Here is a 23624-nt window from a genome sequence, read left to right on the forward strand (position 1 = left end):
TGTATGGGCCCTCAAAAAGGTCACTCACGGAACTCATTTTCATAAATTGAATAATTCTGGCATCGCTGCTTCAACGAGGAAATATTTCAATAGTTTAAGTTCGAATCGTCTTAAATCACGAACGAGGCGTAAAGTGGGTGGGTGACGTGCCTTTGCTGCATGAAAACATAGGAACGCAATTATACGTGCTTGTTTCATAAGTTTTTGACCTAAAAAACCTTTAAAAATTTAAAAACCAAGTGCAATCATGGGGGACCAAATCGAGGACGATGAGGTGCAGGAAATCCTCAAAACGGGCACCGATCTGCGCCAATATTCTGCCCAAATCGAGAAGGAATTCAAAGAGGTGGAAAATAGATCCATCGAGGACTACATCAAGGAAAGCCAAAATATTGCCAATTTGCACAACCAGATTGGAAGTACCTCCCAGATTCTGGAACGGATGGAATCGATGCTGATGGATATACAGGGTGCACTAAATAATATAAGCAGCGAAATCACGACGCTACAAAAGAAATCCGTCTCGATGTCGGTACAGCTGACCAACAGGCAATCGGTGCGTGCTCAGCTGTCTCAGTTCATCGAAGATATGGCCGTCCCGGAGGAGATGATATCGTAAGTTCTAAATAAAAATATAGTTTATTTTTCATATTTTAAATTAATTTTAGAACAATAATGGACACACCTGTTACGGAGAAAGATTTCCTCAATCATCTGAACGAGTTGAATCATAAACTAAACCTAATGAAGGAGCTTAACTTTAAGGAGTCTAAATCGTCCCAGGATGTGAACGATGTTCTGCAAAAGTTGAAAATTAAAGCCATGACCAAGCTGCGGGTCTATCTGATGGAACAAATCTACAAGTTTCGCAAACCGATGACGAATTACCAGATTCCGCAGAACGCCATGCTGAAGTTTAAGTTTTTCTTCGAATTTATTCTCTCGAACGAGCGTACCGTGGCCCAGGAAATTTGTAACGAGTACGTTGATACGATGAGCAAGATCTACTACAGTTATTTTAAGAGTTACTCCACTCGGTTGGCGGCTTTGAAGTTTGAGGAAGCCGTTTCCAAGGATGATCTGATGGGTTTGGAGGACACTGTTACGAGAAGTATTTTCTCCAAGACCAGTTCCCTGAAGAACAAAAGTACGGTGTTCTCGATTGGGGATCGGGGTGATGTTCTGAACCAACAACTGGAAGCACCGATCATCGTTCCTCATGCGCAGCAGAAAATACGATACCCATTCGAGGCGCTATTTCGCTCGGAGCAGTACGCCCTGGTGGATAACGCTTGCCGCGAGTATCTATTTGTGACGGAGTTTTTCATCGTTAGGGGCCCGCAGGCACAGGATTTGTTCAACCAGATTATGGGAAAAACGATGATTATGCTTATCGTAAGTTTGACCACTTATTACTTCAGAAGCGTTGTTCAAAGTGTTTCTCTTTTTTTTAGAAAAATTTGGAAACTTACGTTCAGGATTGTTTTGATACCATTGCCCTGTTCCTGTGCATCCAGCTTTGCTTGAGATATCAATTGATGTGTCACAAACGATGCGTTCCTGCTTTGGATAAGTAATTAAAAATAACGAAATGTGGAATGAATTATCTTCTAACTGTTCATATATGTTTGTCAGATATTGGGACAATTTACAGGCTGTGATTTGGCCCCGCTTTGAGTTGGTTTTTCGCATGAACATACAGAGCATTCAGGAGTGTGATCCAACTAAATTTCCAAAAGAAACTGGACCTCATTATGTGAGCTTGCAATCATCTAGCATAGTTCATATTTGCAATTTTTTGTAAACTCAATACATCTATTTCAGATAACTCGTCGATACGCCGAATTTTCCGCTGCCATCGTTGGTATATCGGAAAATTTTCCAAACGAGTTAGTTTCCCATCTACTTCTAGAGCTCCAGGAAGAAGTCAAATGTTTTATGTTACGCATGGCCGCCATTTTCACCACCCGCAAGGAACAGTTGATTTATCTGATCAACAATTACGATTTGGTGCTCGGGGTGTTGATGGAGCGAACCCGAGACAACTCGAAGGAAGCAGAAGCATTCCGGGAACTGTTGAGCACCCGAAGTTCCGAGTATGTGGAAGAAATTCTGGCACCCCATTTGGGAGGAATAATTCAGTACGTGAAAGATTGCGAGCAAATGCTAGAGAAGGAGCAAACAGACGAATTCAAACGGCAGGAAAGAAGATCGCTACAATTGGTTGCAAGTTTTTCGGCAAACTGGAAGAAATCTCTGGAGGAATTGAACCGCGAGGTGTTTTTATCATTCCCATCGCTAGTCACCGGGTCCCAGCTTTTGCAGCTCGCTTTGGCCCAACTAGTGCAGTATTATCATAAATTCTACAAGCTGCTCACGCCAGGTGCTCGAGCCCAGCTAGTTAACATCCACGTGATTATGATAGAAATCAAGAAATATAAAAGTAATTACTAGGTATTAGTGCTTAAATGAATTTTCTTTCCGTTCCATTAGCATAAGCAACGCTATTTGGGTTAAAGATGTTTATTATAAGAGCAGTAGACCATTTGAAAGATACATAAAACCGAGATATTGTTTGATCCGAACCACCGAATAAGATGCGTTGGAAATGGATTCGAATTGACCACCTCAATCTTCATCGGACAGAAGCATCTCGACTAGGTCCTTGTTCGAAACCCGTTCGCCATCCAAACGTTGCGGCGATTTCCAACGCAATAATGTCGGCAGGAACACCAGATTGGTGCGGGTGTCCTTCCGATAGGGATTGTTGAGATCCTTCCAGCTGCGACAGGTAACAGGTAAATAATTAATTTAAAGAAATTATTGCACCTTGATTGAGGCGTCACTTTTATGTCAAATTTACACTACGAAACTATCCAAATTAGATGGTAACAGAAACTGGGACTCGAGATTAGATACCTATATTTTGTTTAATGATTTATTCAATAAAAGGCTTTCAAATTTCTGTGCTTCTTTCATTTCGTTATGCTTTTTTTCTATTTTAAAGTTTCAATTGAAATTTTTTAATTTTTGAAAAACAATTTGACACATGAATCAAATTCGTCCAATTTCAAGGAGAGTAGTTTTGAGTTACAGTGTTGTGTTCAATTTTGTGAAATTTAGTTTCATGATTAAATTAATAACACTTGAGTTATGCCTTTGTATGTAGCAAATTTTCTGCTATTGCGAATTTTTTGTTTAATGTTCTATTTTCAGATTGGAATTTCAGATTTTGATTTTGACTTCAGATTCTCATTTTAGAACCAGATTTTAGATTTCAATTTCAAAATCAGATTTTAAATTCAAAATTCCGATTCAGAATTCAGATCAAGATTTGTGATTCAGATTTTAGTTTCATGTTAAAATTCAGGGGGAAAACTTTGGGTTAATCCATCTACAAAAAAAAAAGTTCAAGAAAGAAATGTTAAAATTCATGTGCAGATTTCCAATTAAGCTTTGAATTTTCAAATTCAGTATAATTCTTAAATTTAGGAAGTCGAGTTTCGAAACCAAATCGTGGATTATTTTACAAAAACCATCATATTTTATTCGACAGATTTTGGATTCATAAAAATTGCTACTCCTACGACTGCATATTGTTAAGTTAACAATATTTTCAAATTATTTTAAAAGCAAATGTTCTGAGATTCCCAGAAGATAAATAAAAATGAGCACAGAAGAGATTATCAAAACAACTAAAAATTGCTTCTGAGTATCAAAAGACGTAGGAATAAGCGGTAATTAGGGGAGATGGGGGCATAATGGCCACCTTAAGGAAAACGGTTATTTAACAATAGAAAATAGCTATAATATGGAGGTTACATTATTGTTTCGTGTTCAGACAATTGAAAAGCCTATTCCCTAACAAGCTGAAACGTGAAAAACTAGATGAAAACGTTAAAAAATGCATTTTAAAATTTTTTGCCAAAACCTGAAAACCAGCCACTGTGGAGGCATAATGAGAACCCCCCCTGAGGCAGTATGGGCACCATTAGGATCAGAGCAAGATGTGCGTTTTTGCCGGGGAATGTAGCAGCGAATTCAATTCGATGAAGTCAGGTGAGTCGTAGATTCATCAAACAAAGCAATAACAAAATAATCTAGGTCTGTAGAATACAAACAATTCACGCACGCTCATACATTAAGTGCTTTGTTCGGAGGATGATGCTACTAGCCGTATAATGTAACAATAAAAAAATCGATCATGAATTGTGAATGGAAAAAAATCACCTCGAACAGAAATCTAACTCTAGTCTTTTGATTACCTCTCCGACACCTTACCAATAGGCTAAATTGTCGGATGAAAACTAGTCAAGGTGTGGCGCTATAAATCAATTTTAATTCGCTGTTAGATTCTACGGCAGAAAATGCTCATTATGCCTCGATAATATGGTGCTCTATATGCCCCTAGTCAACAAATTTAAGTAAAAACGTGTTTTAAAATTGATAAAAGTGAAAAATCAAAAATTTTTTGATGGTAAAAATTGAGAAACAATGTGTACATTATGTTGCAGTGCGTACATTATAGATCAAGGTTATTTTAAGATCATAAGAGCTTATTTCGTGGTGCTCAAAAATTATAATATTTTCGTAACTTGAGAACCAAGCTAGTTTTTTTTAAATATCTCTGTAAAGATGATAAGGAGATTCCTTTTTTTGTGAAAAGTTAATACTATAGGAAGTACGAAACAAATCCTCATGAAAATTTATTTAAGAAAATACGCACTTTCGTAGAAAAGCGTAGTTCTCATTATGCCTCGGGTGCTCGTTATGCCCTCATCTCCCCTAATAATTCAAAAACTTACAATGGGCGATCGATTTCCACATTGATGAAATGGCTGTTTTCCGGGGCCACTTTGAGCGCTTCCTGGACAACTGGGGCGGCTGAAATGCAAATGAAAGACACAGGGGGGATAATATTAAAATTTAGTTTTTCTCCCTTTGGCGCTCCTCTCATATGCAAATAAGGACAGACATTCCTTTTTTTCTTTTTTCTTTTTCAAAAACACGTGAGGGTTTATTTCATCCTATCAATTATTTTTGATCAAATAGTGGAATTAACGACTCTCGAAGGTGTAGATTCCCCAAGGGAAAAGGGAAGCTCCAGCCCAGATAATGAATTGGGGTGTTTCACTACAACAGAATGACTGAGCTTAATTGTGGACCTTATCTTATCACGATGGATGACACCGTGAAAAGTATAATATGTGTACTAGGTGCAATGAGTGGATTGTTTGCTAAACTTTCTCAAATTATGAACAAGTAATACCTAATGAAATTACATAATTATATGAAAATTTAAAACCGGTAGCTTACCTTTGACGCAATAAGGGCACCAGCTAGAACCGTTCTCGTCCTTATCTCCGGTGAAAAGGACATGAACCGGTTGGCCTTTGCCCTCAAGGCTAGCAGCCAGTTGGGTGAACTCTTCCCAGCTCTTGGCGTAGTGCTTGTTGACCATTTTAGCTAGCAACCGTTTGCTGCTGCTGCTCATGAACCGGAAACCGGGCGCCGTACCGCGAAAATATACTGTATAGCTTCCGATTGCTACGTTCCGAAGGAAACTTTGACAAGTCGAATTTTGCGTAGCGAGGGAGTAACAAGTTGACCGTGCTACGAACGAATGTGAAATGTGAAACGAATGACTAATGTCAGCTAGCTAATAACGTTTAAAGAAAAGCAGCAATCGACGCACTCGCGGTCGCGGAAAACAGGTAAACAAACAGATTCGAACTCGTAGCGATAAAATTTGTTGGACGAGTCGAACTCGTGCGCATCGGTTTGAAAAATTTCCAAGTACACTCAAAAAAACTTAATTTCGATGCGCAATATTTTATAACAATTCAAATGTAAAGTGAAACGTAAACGAACATTTCGAATACATGTACCTACAAGTACAAATTGGCTTTAATATTTTGGTACGGAAAGGATTTTTTTAAATAAATATTCATGAATTTCGTGAATTTCTGTTCAAGTTTCTCATTTTCGTGAGCACCCCTCACTGAGTCACTCATTTTACGCCTTTTTGGAAACGAGCCCTAATCGCAGCACGTGCGCGGCGAAACTGTCAAACGAAAATCATGTTTTCTTTTCTTCAGTCTCACGCAATCGATTCTGTTTGGCGTACAGATTGTCTCGGCCGCTTCGGTTATTTCCTGTAGAAAAGTACAGTCGTGACGATTTGTTGCTCATCAAAAAGCCGAAATGACCATCGGTAGCTTCCTCCGGTTCCGACCATCGCTGGTGCAGGCAAAATCGCTCTTGGAGGTAAGAAAAAACTGGTAATTTCTGAAAACCCATGTTATATAACTGGAATACCGGCGTTTCTTTTTTGTTCCGCCAGGGCACTGGGCAGCGCTTTTCCAGTCACACCACATTTGCGGAACACAAACAACTGGAGAAAATTCGTAATATCGGGATCTCGGCTCACATCGACAGTGGCAAAACTACCCTCACGGAACGTATTCTGTTCTACACCGGAAGGATAACTCAGATGCACGAGGTCAAGGGAAAGGACAATGTAGGCGCAACGATGGACTCGATGGAGCTGGAACGGCAGCGAGGAATTACGATTCAATCGGCGGCTACTTATACCATTTGGAAGGACCACAACATCAACATTATTGACACCCCAGGTCATGTGGACTTTACGGTGGAAGTGGAACGTGCGCTTCGAGTTCTGGATGGAGCCATCCTGGTGCTTTGTAGCGTCGGCGGAGTACAGAGTCAAACGCTGACCGTCAACCGACAGATGAAAAGGTATCAAACTTGCTTGGAACTTCAATTTAACAATTCAAGTTTGAATCTTAAATCTGGATTTGAAATCTAAATTCTTAAATCTAAATCTGAATCTTAAACAGAAATATGAATCCAAATCAGAATTCGAATATAAATCAGAAATCTGAATGTGAAATCTGTCGCTAAAACCTAAATCTGAAATCTGAATCAAAAATCTAAATCTGAATCTGAGTCGGAAATTTAAATCTGAGTCAGAAATCTAAATCTGAGTCAGAAGTCTAAATCTGAGTCAGGAATCTGAATCTGAGTCAAAAATCTGAATCTGAGTCAGAAATCTGAATCTTGGTCAGAAATCTAAATCTTAGTCAGAATTCTGAATCTGAATATTAATGTGAAATCGGAATCTATCGAATCTGAAATCCGAAAATGGTTAAATTTGCATTCTTATTCTAAATTCGAATTTTGAATTTGAACTTTCCATCTCAGTATATTTCAAATTAAAATTTCGAAAGTTCAACCTCATACTTTCATTCTTAAATCTGACCTGAAAGCATAAGAAAGTTTAAAATTTAGGTAAACTTAAACTCGAAATTAATCATTCTTTCCAGATACAACGTCCCCTGTTTGGCATTCATCAACAAACTGGATCGCACCGGGGCAAACCCATATCGAGTCCTGGGGCAGCTGCGTTCCAAGCTGAACCACAACGCGGCCTTCATTCAGCTTCCGATCGGGGTGGAAAGCAACTGTAAAGGTATCGTGGATCTGGTCAAACAGAAAGCTCTCTACTTCGAGGACCAGCTGGGGCTGACGGTGCGTGAAGACGAGATTCCCCAGGATATGCGGACCGAGTGTGACGAGCGAAGGCACGAGCTGATCGAGCACCTATCCAATGCCGACGATCTGCTCGGAGAGCTGTTCCTTGAGGAGAAAGTTCCTACGGAGCAGGACATTATGGGAGCGATCCGTCGATCAGCGATGAAGCGATCTTTTACTCCGGTGCTCGTGGGAACGGCTTTGAAGAATAAGGGCGTTCAACCGTTGTTGGATGCGGTATTGAATTATTTGCCTCATCCCGGGGAGGTCGAAAATATTGCTCTGATTGAGAAGAAAGGCGAAGAGCCAGAGAAAGTGATTCTGAACCCAGCTAGAGACGGTAAGGAGCCGTTTGTTGCTTTGGCTTTTAAACTGGAAGCTGGTCGATTTGGTCAGTTGACTTATATGAGATGCTATCAGGGAGTGCTGAAGAAAGGTGACAGTATTTTCAATGTCCGGTCTGGTAAAAAGGTACGATTGGCGAGACTGGTTCGTCTACATTCCAACAACATGGAAGATGTAAACGAAGTCTATGCTGGTGATATTTTCGCACTTTTCGGAGTAGACTGCGCCAGCGGAGATACGTTTGTAACAAACCCGAAACTGGAACTCTCTATGGAATCGATCTTTGTCCCAGATCCAGTCGTTTCAATGGCAATTAAACCAAGCAACAACAAAGATCGCGACAACTTTTCGAAAGCTGTGGCTCGCTTCACAAAAGAGGATCCAACGTTCCGATTTGCATACGATAACGACATAAAAGAAACCTTAGTCTCAGGAATGGGTGAACTGCATTTGGAAATCTACGCCCAACGAATGGAACGGGAATATAATTGTCCAGTTACCCTTGGAAAGCCGAAGGTTTCGTTCCGTGAAACTTTGGTAACGGCTTGCGAATTCGATTACCTTCACAAGAAGCAGTCCGGTGGACAGGGACAGTACGGTAGGGTAACCGGAATACTGGAACCGCTGCCACCAAATCAAAATACTTCGCTAGAATTTTCGGACGAAACCATTGGTACCAACATTCCGAAACAATATGTACCCGCCATCGAAAAGGGGTTCCGTCAGATGGCCGAAAAAGGTCTTCTCTCTGGTCATAAACTGTCAGGCATTAAAATGCGACTGTTGGATGGTGCCCATCACATTGTGGATTCCTCCGATCTGGCTTTCATGTTGGCTGCCCAGGGAGCCATCAAGAGTGTCTTCGAGAATGGTTCGTGGCAAATTTTGGAACCCATTATGATGGTTGAGGTAACGGCACCTGAAGAGTTCCAAGGAACCGTTATTGGGCAGCTGAATAAACGGCACGGTATCATCACCGGAACCGAGGGTACCGAAGGGTGGTTCACTGTGTATGCCGAAGTACCGTTGAACGATATGTTCGGATATGCGGGAGAGTTGCGATCCAGCACCCAGGGCAAGGGAGAGTTCAGCATGGAATACAGTAGGTATTCACCATGCAAACCAGATCTGCAGGAGAAATTGGTGCATGACTATCAAGTCTCCCAAGGTTTAGTGGTGGACAAGAAGCAAAAGAAGAAAAATTAAGAACGCTAGCTTTTGAATCTGTTATGCGGGTGATGATTGATGTAAATATTAGAGTAAATGATATGATAACGATTGACGTAACTACGATGTAAATTATACTCTAAAAAGAAATACCTAGCTATAACTTAAAACTTAAGTTGTAATGATTTTACGTTAGGTTGGAGAATAGGATAGTGATCAGGAATCGAATTGATAATAAATTGTACCGTTTTTCACGACCTAGAAAATGTCTGTTCATTTCTAAAATATCGGGATGTGATAACTCATGGTAAAGCCGGAACAAAGCACGATTTATTATGTTTATTTAATCAATATCAGGTTTGACTATTACGATATGCCTATCGAATATGCCTATAATAATTAACTACTGTTTAGTTGTAGTACTGCAATCCATTCGTTCAAAACTTACTTTCAACGTCTATCATTCCGGTGCATGTCCATTGGAGGAATTTTGATTGACTAGTTTTCTAACACAGTTGAGTTAATTGGGGGATTTTTTTAATAATGTTATGTCAATATAGGTACCCTTAATTGATTTTTAATATTCTTTTCCTACATTCTTATGCCAGCAGCACCTTTTGACTTATGGTCTTAGCTAATTATTAAAAAAAAAGTAACCTATACAATAGACTGCCCCAAATTTGTATGGGAAATTAAAAACCTGGGAAATGTTATGCGCTGCAGGCTAAAATTGATCCTAGGCCTAGTACTAGATCTCATGCCAAATTTGGGCCAGATCGGATCACGGGAAGGGGTCGCTCAACGAGCCTGAAGTTTGTATGGGATTTTAGGACATTTTGTTCGGGAGAAACATGAAAAACCAGTTTTTCATCAATAACTTTGGTTCCCGTCGGCCGATTTCTTTCAAAAACGGGTTTTCTTAAAGCCTAAATTATGAAAAACATTTCATCCGAAGACTGCATATCGATAAGAGTTAAGACGAAAAAGTGAACGAAATCGAGCTATAGAATATATCAGATTGATTTAATAATTTTAAATGTACAGGGTTTATTAAACGCTATTGATAAAACCAGTAGAAGCTATCAAAAAATCCAATAAATTTTATAGGTTTTTATAACTTATCATTATTAAATGCTAAGCTCAGCGAAAAATATTAGTAATTCCAATGAAATCTAAAAGGCTGATTTAGTATGCATTTCATTAGAGAAATCCAATAACTTCCACTGGCATTCTTTGTGCTTTGTGCTAGTATGCTTTAACTTTGTTACCGATTGTTATCCTATCGCCATGCCCAGTTTCGTTATTTTTGCCATAAGTATTTAAATAACGTCAAAATTATCGCCCCACTGTTGCTCAAAACTCAATGTTAATAATAATTAAGGATGGTTAGTAAGTATTCGAATAAGTACTAAGCAAATTGGTGTTGATTGTGGGATTTTAATTTCTGCATTTTAGTTTTACGGAAATGGTTTAGTCACTTCAACAACCGTGAAAAGCTTGTGTGTTTAGAAAACAAAAGCAAGCTTAAAATGGTTCCTAAAATCATAGACAGCAGCAGATACTTTGATACAACCAGAAGCAAAAACTGCATCGGCCGAAACAAGCATCACATATTTCCAGTAAGTTTTCTCACAATTGTTTATACATTTTTCATTTCAAATTATTATTCAATTCCAGATTGCGAAACCTCTCGCAAACTTCGTAATGGAAGAGGGCAAGCCGGAACATCCACTCATCGAGGACAAATACAACAAACGGGGCTGACCTATACCTGACGGTATCTGAACTCGGTCAAAGGAAATGTTAACCGCTCATGACGCCTGCTACTGGCGTGGGGGATTTTTTTTTGTTTGCGAACAGTACGACGAGGCGCTCCGAAATTTCATTCTCCCCCAGAAAGACACTTTCGGAAAAGACACACCATGTCCCCGTAAGTTTATGTTTAATTAATTAGACTTGCAAATTTTTTAATCAGATCTATTTGTCATTGCAGTCGCAGAATGCGGTGGTTAAGTCGTACGACATCAAAGGTCTGGGGAAGTAAACACCATCATCTTCCATGATCAAGCAAACTGAACAGGAAACGGAAATGAAAAGTTGCATCGAGAGGCCGGCGGAACTCGGGATTTTATACCTACCGGGTCAGAACAACCAGAATCAGAAAGCAGTTTTTTTTTCTAAATAATATTATGGAGAAATTCTGTGGAAAAATATCAATAAATGTATTAATTTCTATAAACAGACTTATCAATACCCGAGAAAATATTAAAATCATTTGAAAAACAAAAGCATATTAAATGGCAATCATGGAACCATTCATTTCATCATCGAAAACAATAAATTGTATCAATTTGGTTTTTTATTATATTCATTGGAAATTCCGATAAAATGAATCCTTCGTCTCCTGATAAAAAGTATTGGATTTTCCTTTAGTGCAAAATTACTAAAATTCCCAATAAACCTCATAGCCCGATTTTGTTCAGTGTTGGCTTCCAAAATGGGCTAACTTTTTTAAGGATGGTATTCATCACTCATTTACGTCGGGGCGGTCGAACTTATTGACGCCTCATTAGCAGTGATGAATACCACCGTAAAAAAAGTTAGCCCATTTTAGAAGTCCAATAACTTTTTTGTCTTAACTCTTATCGATATGCAGTCTTGGGATGAAATGTTTTTCATAATTTAGGCTTTAAGAAAACCCGTTTTTGAAAGAAATCGGCCGACGGGAACCAAAGTTATTGATGAAAAACTGGTTTTTCATGTTTCTCCCGAACAAAATGTCTCAAAATCCCATACAAACTTCAGGCTCGTTGAGCGACCCCTTCCCGTGATCCAATCTGGCCCAAATTTGGCATGAGATCTTGTACTAGGCCTTAGATCAATTTTAGCCTGCAGCGCATAACTTTTTCAAAAGTCGGGTCATTTGGGGCACTCTACTATACAAGTTATCTGGACTTTGCTTTTCACACTTGCGTTTCCGAACAATTTTTCGCTGACCCGTGGCGTATGCTATCGGGATGTATCGTTGAATCGCTCGTGCCCGTCGTATCAGCTCCGGAAGGAGTGAAGATGATGGTGGTGTTACCATCTGGAGATGTGTTCATCCAAAACTCTCGCTTCATGTTCTGTGAAAGATGGAATTTCCTTCAACATTTTGAGTTAAAAGTTTTTTTTATTCCATGGATCCTTTTGTAATTACTCTCTGTCCAAGAAGTTCTTCAGATGCAGGAATTTTGGGTCACTCACAATGCAAGACGGGGTAAACACGTGGGAATAAATTTGGGTTGATGTTTTTCTAAAGGCGTAGTTTGTTTTTACAGAGTAAAATCATTGAATGGGTGGGTATAAAGATATAAATTATCACTTTCAAAATATGTAGTCTAATCAACTAAAGTAGATATTCAGCATGCAAAAGTGCTTGATAACAAGTTTTTTTTCTGTTAGTCTCTGAATTCACCGTAAAATTTGAAAACATTTCAAGGTATTCGAAGAAGGTAATGTTAAAATTTGCCCTTAAATTGTCCGAGTAGGTCTGCAATAAAAGAGGTCCTGACTAAGTGTGAGCTCCAACTACCAACATTGATTCGAATCTTTACTCATAACAGCGACCTCATTCGTTCGGAGATCGAAGTTGGTCCTGGATAATTCATATGACCTTTCATAGTGGTTAATTGCATACTTTTCGGCGTTTAGAATAAGGGAAACTTTTCAACCGATTCTTTTAACAATTAATTGATTAAATTTCAAATGTGATTCTCCTAGAAATAAATTAGGTATCTATGTACTCATCAAATACATTCTACTCCACACGTTTACTGAATTCAATTTTAATGTAGGTACTTAAATGACCACTAGACTCTAGGAGAACGTGACGCAGAACGTAAATGCAATAGTGAAGTACCTTCAGATACAAAAAAAAAACAATTTTTAAGGATATATTTTGGAAGGTTTAATTAAACAGTCAGTCACTGCTAATAATACACTTCAACTTTAAGTATGGCATCATTGCAACGACGAATGAATAAAGAAAATGAAAAACCTGTTTAAAATAACTATTTTCACACCATCACTGTGCATCCCAACAAGGCATTGTTTTGATACAAAACATTAAACAATTCATACAATTTGGGATTCTAGTGCGGTAACAATACTTTAGCCTATATTCGGGCGCTAGTTGAAATACAAAAATTCTACCAGATTACAGAAAACATTTCAGACCTAATTTTATCCGATTTCAAGCACAGTTTTTTTTTCATAACATTCGTGATATCTACTAAAACAAACATGTTTTGTAATTATTTTAACAAATTGATTTTTCAATTCACAAAATTGGAAACTACTCTTGACATGCTTGGCTGATTATTATTAATTCATTTATATGATATTTGAAAAATTCTTTTGAATTTCGCTTTTACTCCACTACACGCGGTAATACTGACTCACTAGGGGGTTGTTGGGGGTTTTGGAGGGTTCAATTTTTCTAGACATCATCATTCTCTATAAATCATTCGGTTGTGTCTAAACCTGTGTCCTCTTCTGATGGGTCAATCGGCGCGGATCCGGGTTCGTTTCTTCCTCCTCGCACATTGTGAACAGTCTTTTCTCGGGATCGGAGGATTTTCTCGATTTGGTATCAGTTGATCTAGCGATCATTGGGAAAAGTTAAATTGTCAATCGGAACATCATTTTTGTGAATTTTTAACTTACAATTGCTGGTTGGCAGGAATCGGTGTAAAATTTTCCGGTGGGTAGTTTTGATGTTTTGTAGATGTCGTATTGGAAGCTGTTTTGGTTTGTTTCTTCGTGAACAAAATATTGCAATTGTTGACCTGCTTCCAGATTGTGGTCCTGTTGACTTCCTCGGATATGTTTATTTTACCTTTACTATTGAGGGCTCCGTTTTCCAGCGGCAGTTGCAGATTGTCGGCCGAATGCTGATTGGAGTCCTGTTTAGATTGTGTGGAGCAAATAGTGACGAATGGATTGGCGAAAGGAATGATTTTGAACAATTGGGAAATAAGAATTCAATTTTTGAATAAAGAGTGAAGGTTATAGAAAACGTTCTCTAGTGCCATTAATTGGGGTTTTCTATTAGAAAAAATAACGAATGGAAGTTTGAGTTCAGCCAGTGTATTTAGAATTGCATAAAATGCCAATGTTTCAATTATGTAATTTTTCCTTGTATTAGATTTATAACAATTTTCATGAAGTTCCTAAAACTAATTAAAATTTCTACCATTTGATTTTGAAAACGAAACAAACAACAATCAAACAAATTTAACAATGTATTTTAATCATTCCTGAAACTTGAACAAATTAGAAAACCCTTAATATAAAATCAATTTTTTGGCATGCATGGAAGGACAACACTTAATTTTAACAGAGAATTTAAACCACGATAACGGAAACCATAAATTCAATGATTGGTGACGATAATTTGAGTTTTTGGCGTTGTTAGAAGGGTGTTGTTCTCCTGTTGAAAAATAAAGACAAAATTAAACATTTCGGATAAAAGTACAGACGTTTGTGGGGGAAAACAGAAATTGGAACTCAAGCGCTAGAGGGACACTCGTTGATATGTACATTAAAGCTTTAAATTATCAAGCTTGCAATTATTCGAAGCTCTGATGAATTCTAAATTAAACGAGTACCTGACTACGATCACTTATTCCCTTAATTCTTCCTGATTTTCTTTAAATCTTAGGGGAAGCCTTTATAGTCCTTCGCCTGGAAGACACACTAGGTCGAAATCAGGCCATATTAATGGTAAAGTATCGCAATGAATCATATTTTGTCATCTCTTTCGACATACCATTGTGCGACATCGTCGCGGTCAACAAAGAAGATTCAAGTTTCAGAGCAGCTCCAACCGCATTACTGAATGAAATGCTATGGAATGTGACACTTTCAGAAATTTGTTGAGATGTGATAGAATCCGATTGATCATAATTTGTTAGCGTCAGATACACTTCCATCGAGGGAGTAGAGATTATTCGCGGTTAAAGGTAGCTTTCTTGAATGAGGATTAGAGTATCGCAGTAAGTGACCGGTTTGTATGAAGTCTATCCTCAAAATGCGGCCTCCGAAGCAACGACTCACCAACGAACACCCGAGCGAAGATCACACGAGCGACGAGCACACCAACACCAACCCTCCACAACCAGCAGAAGAGTTTATGCTATCATCGATCGATAGCGACGCCATGTCGGATCGACGAGCAAGCCGAGGCCAACGACCTGACCTCTCAGTTTGCTCTCGGTTGCCATTGTGCTCTCGTCATAAGTCCCGTGATAATGCCTGTTGACTAATTGGAACAGGACCCCTACGTTTTGGGACACAAAAACCTGATTTTAGATTATACCAACCATCCAAAACCCCCTCTTGAATAATCGCCACCAGGCCTACCGGTGACTGTCGGTCGATTCCATATCCCGGAGCTTGAGGACCGGACAAATACACACCAGGCTTCAACTCCGCTGGGCCTGTGGTAGATTGCTACGGTAGAGAAGGCTGTCATCGGGATTTGACCGAACTAGTCGTCAGCTGAACCTCCTACAACCTCAGCATGACCGACATCCGGACATTCACCATCATCAACAGCGTCAGACAGGGCTTGGCCCAACAGGTATCGTGCTTTAGTTGATTGCGCATTTAATAGATTATGTTAAATATAGTCTGTGTTGAGAAGTGCTTAAATTGGGGTTTTTCTGAGTGCATTCTGGGCTCCCTGAGATTTTTTATTGATAAACGTGCCGCCCTGAGGCTTAGAAAGGGATTCTCTTACACGCCGATGGGAGTGATAGGTTTAATACTTACAAATTGACACATAGAAGGCACAATTTTTTAGTACAGACTATAGTCGCTCCAACAAGAGAACTGGTCAATCAACTTCTCGGAAGAAGAATCATCCAAAGAAAGGTTTCACATTAGGATTGATCGTTGTTGAATCGATCTTTTCTGCTTATATTTTCATTTTTTCGAATTTTACTTTCTCGGTGATCTGAGTCTAATTCTAAGTACCGATTCTACAAATAATGTATCTTTAAAGGATCAATCGGCTGGCGAATGGTATACAATGTTCAACTCGATGCCCCATACAATACTCCCATGGGCAGTACCCGTGCTCTTCAACTTCAAGTATGTCTCGGTGGTCAAGTGGTTAGCGTGGTACGACGGTAATCGCTAGGTCCACTGATGGTATGGGTTCAATTCCCATCTCGGTACTGGGTGATAAATGTTAATCTTAAGTCGTCCACGTCATTTCGGCTAATCGGCTAAGACGGTGTATGTCTTTTTTAATTGAAGAGCCGCAAATTTGACATCGTAGCCTGGATGCTGGATGCGGCATCACTCGATCTTGGAACAGCTTTTATAGTGATGGGAAAGATGCAAAAGCGCGCAACCACAACCCGATAGACCCACGAATGTCTCGATTGAAAATCAATGGGCCGATCTTCAACATCATCATTATCAACGTTCACAGCCCTCATCTTGGAAGTACCGGTTGCGATAAACAAGAATTCTACGTGCAGCTGGAGCGTCAATACGACTGCTGCCCAAAACATGATATCAAGATCGTCATCGGAGATTTTAACGCTCAGGTCGGCCAGGAGGAGGAATTTAAACCGAGAAATGGTTTCAGCGCGCACCAGCTGACAAACGAAAACGGTCTAAGACTCATAGATATCGCAGCCTCCAAACAAATGGCCGTACGTAGTACCTTATTTCTAGCACCACCTCCCACACAAGCACACCTGGAGATCACCGTACCAAACACAATTACAGATCAACCACGTTTCGATAGACAGCCGACACTTTTCGGACACCTTCGACGTCAGATCATGTCGAGGTGCCAACATGGAGTCAGACAGAACACTATCTGGTGATGGTGAAGCTGCACCCAAAACTCTCCTTAGTGAACAACACACGAAACCGACGCGATACCCGCCTTGGGAAAATATCGCAGGACTGGAGCAACCTGAGGTGGCAGCAGACTACGTGCAATCGCTCGAAGCAGCGCTGCCGGCAAAGGGCCAGCTTGACAAAGCCCTTCTCGAGGACCGTTAAGACAGCCATCAACAGCGTTGCGGAGATCGTCATCGAGCTTGTGAAACGAATACTAAGGAACGACTGTTTCGACGAGGAGTGTACACAGCAAAAATTATTTCCTGTAAAATTACGCAAATGTCCTGTAACAAGGGGCCGTTCAGATACCACGTGGACAGAAAAATGAAATTTTTGACCCCCTCCTCCCCCTCCGTGGACAAGCGTGGACATTTGGCAAACCCCTACCCCACTCACCGGATGTCCACGTGGACAAATTTGAAAAAGTTTTTGTTTTAAATACCTATAATTTGACAGTTAGAAAACACTTCTTTTTGCCTTTTTGTTATAGAAATGGATGATTTTGTTTAACCGAATAAGACTTTCCTGATATAAAAAAAAAAATTAAAAATTTTAAATTTCTTAATTATCATATTTATCATTTGCTTTCAAGTAGCTACCTACTTATTGTTTAAACTTAAACTGGAAAGGTATGCCATTTTAAGATTTTGATTCAAACATCTTAATATTTATTCACCTTTAGGAAATATTTTGAAAGAAAAATGTATGTCCACGTGGACATGGCCCAAACGCCTACCCCCCTCTCCGTGGACAAGCGTGGACATTACCATACCTCCCCCCCCCTAAGTTGTCCACGTGGTATGTGAACGGCCCCCAAAAAGGAGCAGGAAATTTACCGTAATTTTACAGGTAGAAAACATGATTACGTTACATTTAATTTTCAGTGTACAACTTTTTTACAGGACATTTGCTGTAATAACAAATGAATCTTCGTTAACTTTCAAGGAAAATAATTTAAAATTACAGGTTTTGTTGATTACAGGTGTTTTATTTTAAAGGTTGCAGTTTTCAGTGACACGTATAATAGTCAAAATTTTTTCTGTGTAGTGCGAAAAAGCACCCGTCGAAACGAGGAAAGTCACCGACAGCGGTAGGGGCAGCGAGTCCGAATTTTTTGTAAGAAAATGTGCCGCCTGGTGGAGAAGGAGTTCGAGGAGCGGGGATTGTTCCCAATGCATTATTCCCAGGAAACACGAAAGTTCATTCAGAAGCTCAACGCATCCCGCCATGGACTTTTGCCGCAAACAAAAATGTGCCGGGATAAGGACGGAGGCATCCTGACGGACAATCGTGAAGTGATCAAAAATTGGAAAAAGCACTTGGATGAACACTTGAACGGCGCACATGCAGGAGACCTAAACGGTAGGGCAAGGTACATAGCCGGGGTAGCAAACGACGAGGTGGAGCCACTCCCAATGATGAGTAAAGTTAACGAAGCCATTCGCCAGCTGAATAGCAACTAATCGGCTGGGACGGATGGCATTGCAGCTGAACTCATCAAAATGGGCCCGGACCCGATTGCTGATTGCCTACACCTGCTGATGGTTTGGATCTAAGACACAGAACAGCTACCGGAGGAGTTGAAGGAAGGGGTTCATGCCCCATCTACAAAAACGGATAGAAATTAGTCTTAATAACTAATGAGCGATCGCTGTTCTCAATGTGTTGTCCCGAATTCTACTCCGCCATCTAACGCCCCGCAATCAAACTGATTTGTGGGAAGTCATCAGGCCGACTTCATGGAGGGACGGTCTACGACGGACCAGATCTTCACACAACAAATTCTGCGAAAATGCCGTGAACACCAAGCTCCTACGCATTACCTATTCATCGACTTAAAAGCCGCATACGACTCGATCGACCGTGAAGAGCTATGGAAAATCTTAAACGAGAACGGTTTTTCCGGGAAGCTAACCAGACTGATCAAGGCGATCAATTGTCGAATTCATTCGAATCGCGCAGAGGGCTTCAACAAGGCGATGGTCTATCCTGCATGATGTTCAACGTGGCGCTAGAAAATATTATTCGACGAGCGGTGGGCGAAGGCACAATTTTCAACAGATCCAGTCAACTTATCTGCTTTGCCGACGACATTGATAAGTCGGCAGATCATCTACGGTGGAGGAGATCTACCGCAAACTGAAACGCGAAGCAGGAAGGATTGGGTTAATGATAAATACGTTGAAGACGAAGTATATGCTGGCATGCGAATCCGAGACCGACCAAACCCGCTTGTCCAGTAATAACAAGGTCACGATTAACGGCGACGAGCTGGCTCGGCTCACTGGTGACCGCAGACAATGACACCAGCCGTGAGATCCGGCGGCGGATGTCAGCGGAAGTCGTGCCTACTTACTATGGACTTCACAAGCAATTGTGGTCGAGAAGAATTAGCCCTCGCACAAAGTGTAACCTGAATACGACGCTCATTAGACCGGTTGTCCTCTACGGACACGGGACAGGGATATTTCTCGAGGAGGACCTGCGCACACTAGGAGTATTCGAGCAAGGAGTGTTGAGAACCATCTTTAGCAGCGTGCAGGAGAACGGAGTGTAGAGGCGAAGGATGAACTACGAGCTCGCGCGACTCTACGGTGAACTCAGTATCCAGAAGGTGGCGAAGGCTGGATGGATACGCTGAGCAACACATGTTGCGAGAATGTTGGAAATTGTCCTGCAAAATAGGTGTTCGCTGCCAAAACGATAGGAACGAGACGAGCGAGGTACAGCATGGATGATCTTAAATCTGGACGCACTGTTTATTACACCATGTGCCATGTGCCAAAATCGAACGGTTTTTAGAAACAACATTACCTTTTAGTTTTCGTTATAACAGGACCAATTTAATTCAGACAAACATCATAAATACGTTTTTATGTTCTGAAATGGTGATACAATGCAACAATAAAAACCAAATATTTTTAAAAAATTTATAAAATACTCAAAAATGACAAAAAGATGAAAAATTCAAAAAGTTAAAAAACAAGTTCAAATAAAAGACTGAATATGACAAAAAACAACTGAAAAGTGATGAAGAATGACAAAAACAGCAAATATGACAGAAGAAAACAAATATTATAAACAAAACAAAAAAAGTGCAAAATGCATCAAAAACATGATGAAAAAATTAAAACATTACTACAAATGGTTGAAAATTTACTGAAAACAACGTTTTTGATAATAATCATAGTTATTTTATAAAAATAACTAAAAAACAAGATGAGAAAAAACCGGTTCGATTTTGGCAACATTAAATTTTGGCCACACAAAATGTATGGACATGTTGCCAAAATCGAACGGGGTCTGTACTTTGTTTTGGAATGCTTTCTCTATCAGTGCTGAAAATTTCATTACGATTCGTTTTGTTTCAAAAAGGTCAAGCCGCGAGACGAAAATTAATTATAGACGCTAACGTCGAAATCCATACGTGGTCGGCTTCAAAACTCGCGAAATCGTTAAAAATGGTCAATCCGACCGTGCCCAGCGTTCTCAAAAGATTCCGTTAGATGCATAGGGGAGAATGAGGATACTTGATCCCTGGGGATACTTGATTCCTTAGCTATATCTCGAAACTGGAATGTCTTACAAAAATCAAATGTTCTAGAAAAATGTGCCAAAATGAGCAAAATAACATTTCTTGTAGTTTAAAATTTTTTAACAAAATAATTGTTTGAGTAATTGAACTTCGTTTGAAAAATTTCACAAAATGTAACTTGAAGATCTTTTTTCATCACTTTAAAATGTTCCTTACATGGGAAAATCATGAAAAAAATATTTGTTCCAATATATCAATCGTTCGAGCGTAAAATGAACTTCATAATGCCATATTTTCAAAGTAATGGAAAACTCTCAACTTTTTTCAGAAAAAATTTTCTAAAATGTTGATTATGGGTATAATTGATCCCCTAGAGTTGGGTACAATTGATCCCCCCTTCCAAACGGCGTGTTCTTCTTCTGAATTGATCGATATGATTGCTGATTACGAAATAACTAATATTTATCCAAAAACTAATATTTATCAAACAATTGTCTGAAGAAAAGAGCAAAAATAATTAATTTTCTCTTAATTATAAAAAATAGCGCCTTTAAGTATGCAATGTTATTAGCGTTGAGACAAACTTATTAAATTTTCTTCTTATGTCTGCTATAAATTGTGAAATGAGAACAAACATGACCAAAATAGTCAATTAACATTCTATCTTGGGGTTTTGTTTGATTTTTATACAAGGATTAGGGCTTCCTGAATAAAAGATCAAGTCTCCTTAAAAAGGGATCAAGTCTCCCATAACTTCAGAAAAATCGCAATTTTTTTACTCCCACGAAAATGCTTATAGTTCATCAACGGGTTCAAGTATCGTTCTAATTTTTGGAGCATAGAAACTTGAAGTTACAAGCTGTCAGAAAATGTCAAAGTCGGCGAGTTGCTAAATTTTTCCAAAAAGATATGGTGAAATCGGCAGGTTGATACCAAGCGTCGTAGTGGAAATAAGGATCGGAAACTGAATTTGAAGGTGTTGAGAACGATCAACTCAGGGAGTCGGACTATGACATCGCCAAGAAATTCAATACCGCATGCTAAATTTTATTTCGTCACGTTGTGTAATTGGCTAACGCGCCGCAGTACTGAAGAGGAAATTGCGGGTTCAAGTCCTGTCGGTGAGCCGTTGTATCTTTGTCGAAAAAATCATGGTATTTACGGCTTTACGTTCTTTCTTTCTTTGATTGAACAGGTTTCTCTAATACTTTCCATCACCTTTGAAAATGTGAAAAAAGCGAATTATGTTTTACTCGAGCTGAAATTGGAAACATTATTTCCATAAAAAGATAAAATTCGTGTTCATATAGGTATTGTTGTTGATTATGAATGTTTAGTTGCCAAAAAAACTGGAGAGACACAGGAAATAAAACTCAAAACCGAAAGTATAAAGCATGGTTCCTTTTATTGCTCTAAACATTATGCTACTTAATCGATACAGAACGGGAAATGATATAAAATATACAACGGTGCGCATCTTGAACAAAAATATGTATAGATATTGAGGAAAGAAAATGGAAGCACTAAGTTATCTGTGATGCTGAATGCGATTGGAATGAAATACAAAGTTCAAAGCTACAAAATTGTGGTGCATCGGAAGAAAAAGTAGGAGAACGTCCATAGCAGTGCCAATACATAGAGAGTAGTAATACATCTAGATAATCGGTCAGGTGTTTGGTAAATTTAACTTTGCTACCAACATAGAAGTTTGGAATTTGGAACTTGTGGAAGAGTTGACTAATTAGCACTAGAATTGTATTTAGTCTAGCAATGATCTTCTCTGGGGTGTGTTATGAATGAGTCTTCTAGTCTAAGTTTTTCGCTAATGTGTTGTATAATTTTTCTATCAAAAAATATTCGGTATATAGATAAAAATAAAATCCTGTTAATAATTGGCAATAGTTTAGCTTAGAGGTTAGAGATTTTAGCTAATTTGTGCGTTGTTTTGAGTGCTATGGTTGTTGGTGGTGATTGTGCTAGTGGTGGAATTGGTGTTGCTGGTGCTGTTAGCGATAGTGTTGTTGGAGGTATTGTTTCCGATAATGGAGGTGCTGTTGTTCGATTTGAATTCTACGACTTTCTTAACATTGATGGTGGTAACGGGTGGTGGAGAAGGTTTTTGGCCAATACAACAAGAAATAAATCGCCTATAAAGGCCCACCTCGCCATCCTCCAGTTGGTGAAGATCGTCTGCGTGGGCCCGCTTCGTCATTTCCGGCATGACGTCGTCCAAGATCTTCAGTTCCCGCCGAGTGAATACCAGATCCAACGATTTGCGGATACCGATCATGACGACCAGCATCAGCGGGAATAGAATCGATGTTGATGAGAATGATTTGATCACCCACAGCATAATGAGACATGCCAGCTGTATCAGCGTGAAGAGATGCACTCGACGAATTGGTACCTGAAAAATGAAGATGTGTGTTACGTTTTCTATTGATTGAGAGATTTGACCATCTTCTAACCTGTCTCAAAAACATGTAGTCCGGTTGATACTTGACTGGCATCAACATGATCAGTAGCCGATCGAAGAACTGGAGCCCCTTGAGCGAGGCGGAACCCATGTACAGAAATACGCCATATAATACTGGCATTGGAATGTGTGACAGGAGTGGCGTCAACAACACGGAACATCCGATCGTCAGGAAGATCAGTATGTGGGTGACTCGTTGTTCGCGAACGCCAAGGAACTGAGGCTTCTCACCGGGGGCGGCCGTTTCCGATTCTTTTTTGAGTGAATTGACATGATTAATACTGAGTACGGTAGCAGCCACAAACCTGTAGTTGAGAGCAGAATAAGTAAAGTTGTTGAAATGTTCTTGCGATATCAAAGCACTTACCAAGGTAGCCCCATAACGGTGCAGATCTGAATCAGAATAGCCAGCACAAACAGATCCAAATGGTAACCGCAGCCCTTATTTAGCTTATACTCTTTCCTATTGATTATCACAGCCGTAATTTGTTGATCCATAAAGATCAGAATGGTGCCAAGCAGGGCGGGCAGTATGGCGAGGGCCGATGACCAGATCGGGTTCTTCTCGTGGAATGGATACACCAGCCAGCCCCGATCCGGAATGGTGGGTTTGAACTCTCTGGGCACTTCGAGCTTCGGCGT

The 23624-nt window shown here is 39.6% G+C and overlaps 4 protein-coding genes and 1 long non-coding RNA gene across 5 annotated transcripts; 3 read left to right on the top strand and 2 right to left on the bottom strand.

Moving 5' to 3' along the window:
- Positions 1-112: 112 nt before the first annotated feature.
- LOC129748407 (vacuolar protein sorting-associated protein 52 homolog) lies at positions 113-2457 on the top strand. The gene is made up of 5 exons (XM_055743021.1): positions 113-615; positions 669-1395; positions 1455-1573; positions 1636-1756; positions 1825-2457. The coding sequence occupies exons 1-5, from the start codon at positions 248-250 to the stop codon at positions 2452-2454; spliced, it is 1965 nt and encodes a 654-aa protein (XP_055598996.1). The 5' UTR covers positions 113-247; the 3' UTR covers positions 2455-2457.
- Positions 2458-2507: 50 nt separating this feature from the next.
- LOC129748408 (thioredoxin domain-containing protein 17-like) lies at positions 2508-5724 on the bottom strand. The gene is made up of 3 exons (XM_055743022.1): positions 5317-5724; positions 4806-4884; positions 2508-2782 (listed from the first exon to the last, which is right to left on the bottom strand). The coding sequence occupies exons 1-3, from the start codon at positions 5492-5494 to the stop codon at positions 2629-2631; spliced, it is 411 nt and encodes a 136-aa protein (XP_055598997.1). The 5' UTR covers positions 5495-5724; the 3' UTR covers positions 2508-2628.
- Positions 5725-6088: 364 nt separating this feature from the next.
- Positions 6089-9333, top strand: LOC129748944 (elongation factor G, mitochondrial-like). Its single transcript, XM_055743757.1, has 3 exons — positions 6089-6267; positions 6344-6759; positions 7347-9333. The coding sequence occupies exons 1-3, from the start codon at positions 6205-6207 to the stop codon at positions 9103-9105; spliced, it is 2238 nt and encodes a 745-aa protein (XP_055599732.1). The 5' UTR covers positions 6089-6204; the 3' UTR covers positions 9106-9333.
- A 702-nt stretch (positions 9334-10035) lies between these two features.
- On the top strand, positions 10036-11546 carry LOC129748945 (uncharacterized). Its single transcript, XR_008737878.1, has 3 exons — positions 10036-10685; positions 10744-10996; positions 11060-11546. It is a non-coding gene; the product is annotated as an uncharacterized LOC129748945 (long non-coding RNA).
- Positions 11547-11958: 412 nt separating this feature from the next.
- Positions 11959-23618, bottom strand: LOC129746271 (sodium-driven chloride bicarbonate exchanger-like). The gene is made up of 6 exons (XM_055739855.1): positions 23350-23618; positions 22975-23287; positions 22668-22913; positions 13774-14012; positions 13591-13708; positions 11959-12191 (listed from the first exon to the last, which is right to left on the bottom strand). Exons 1-6 carry the CDS (start codon positions 23478-23480, stop codon positions 12030-12032), a joined length of 1209 nt encoding a protein of 402 aa, XP_055595830.1. The 5' UTR covers positions 23481-23618; the 3' UTR covers positions 11959-12029.
- Positions 23619-23624: the final 6 nt, after the last annotated feature.

This window comes from Uranotaenia lowii, chromosome 2, assembly GCF_029784155.1.
Source record: "Uranotaenia lowii strain MFRU-FL chromosome 2, ASM2978415v1, whole genome shotgun sequence".
Taxonomy (NCBI): Eukaryota; Metazoa; Arthropoda; class Insecta; order Diptera; family Culicidae; genus Uranotaenia; species Uranotaenia lowii.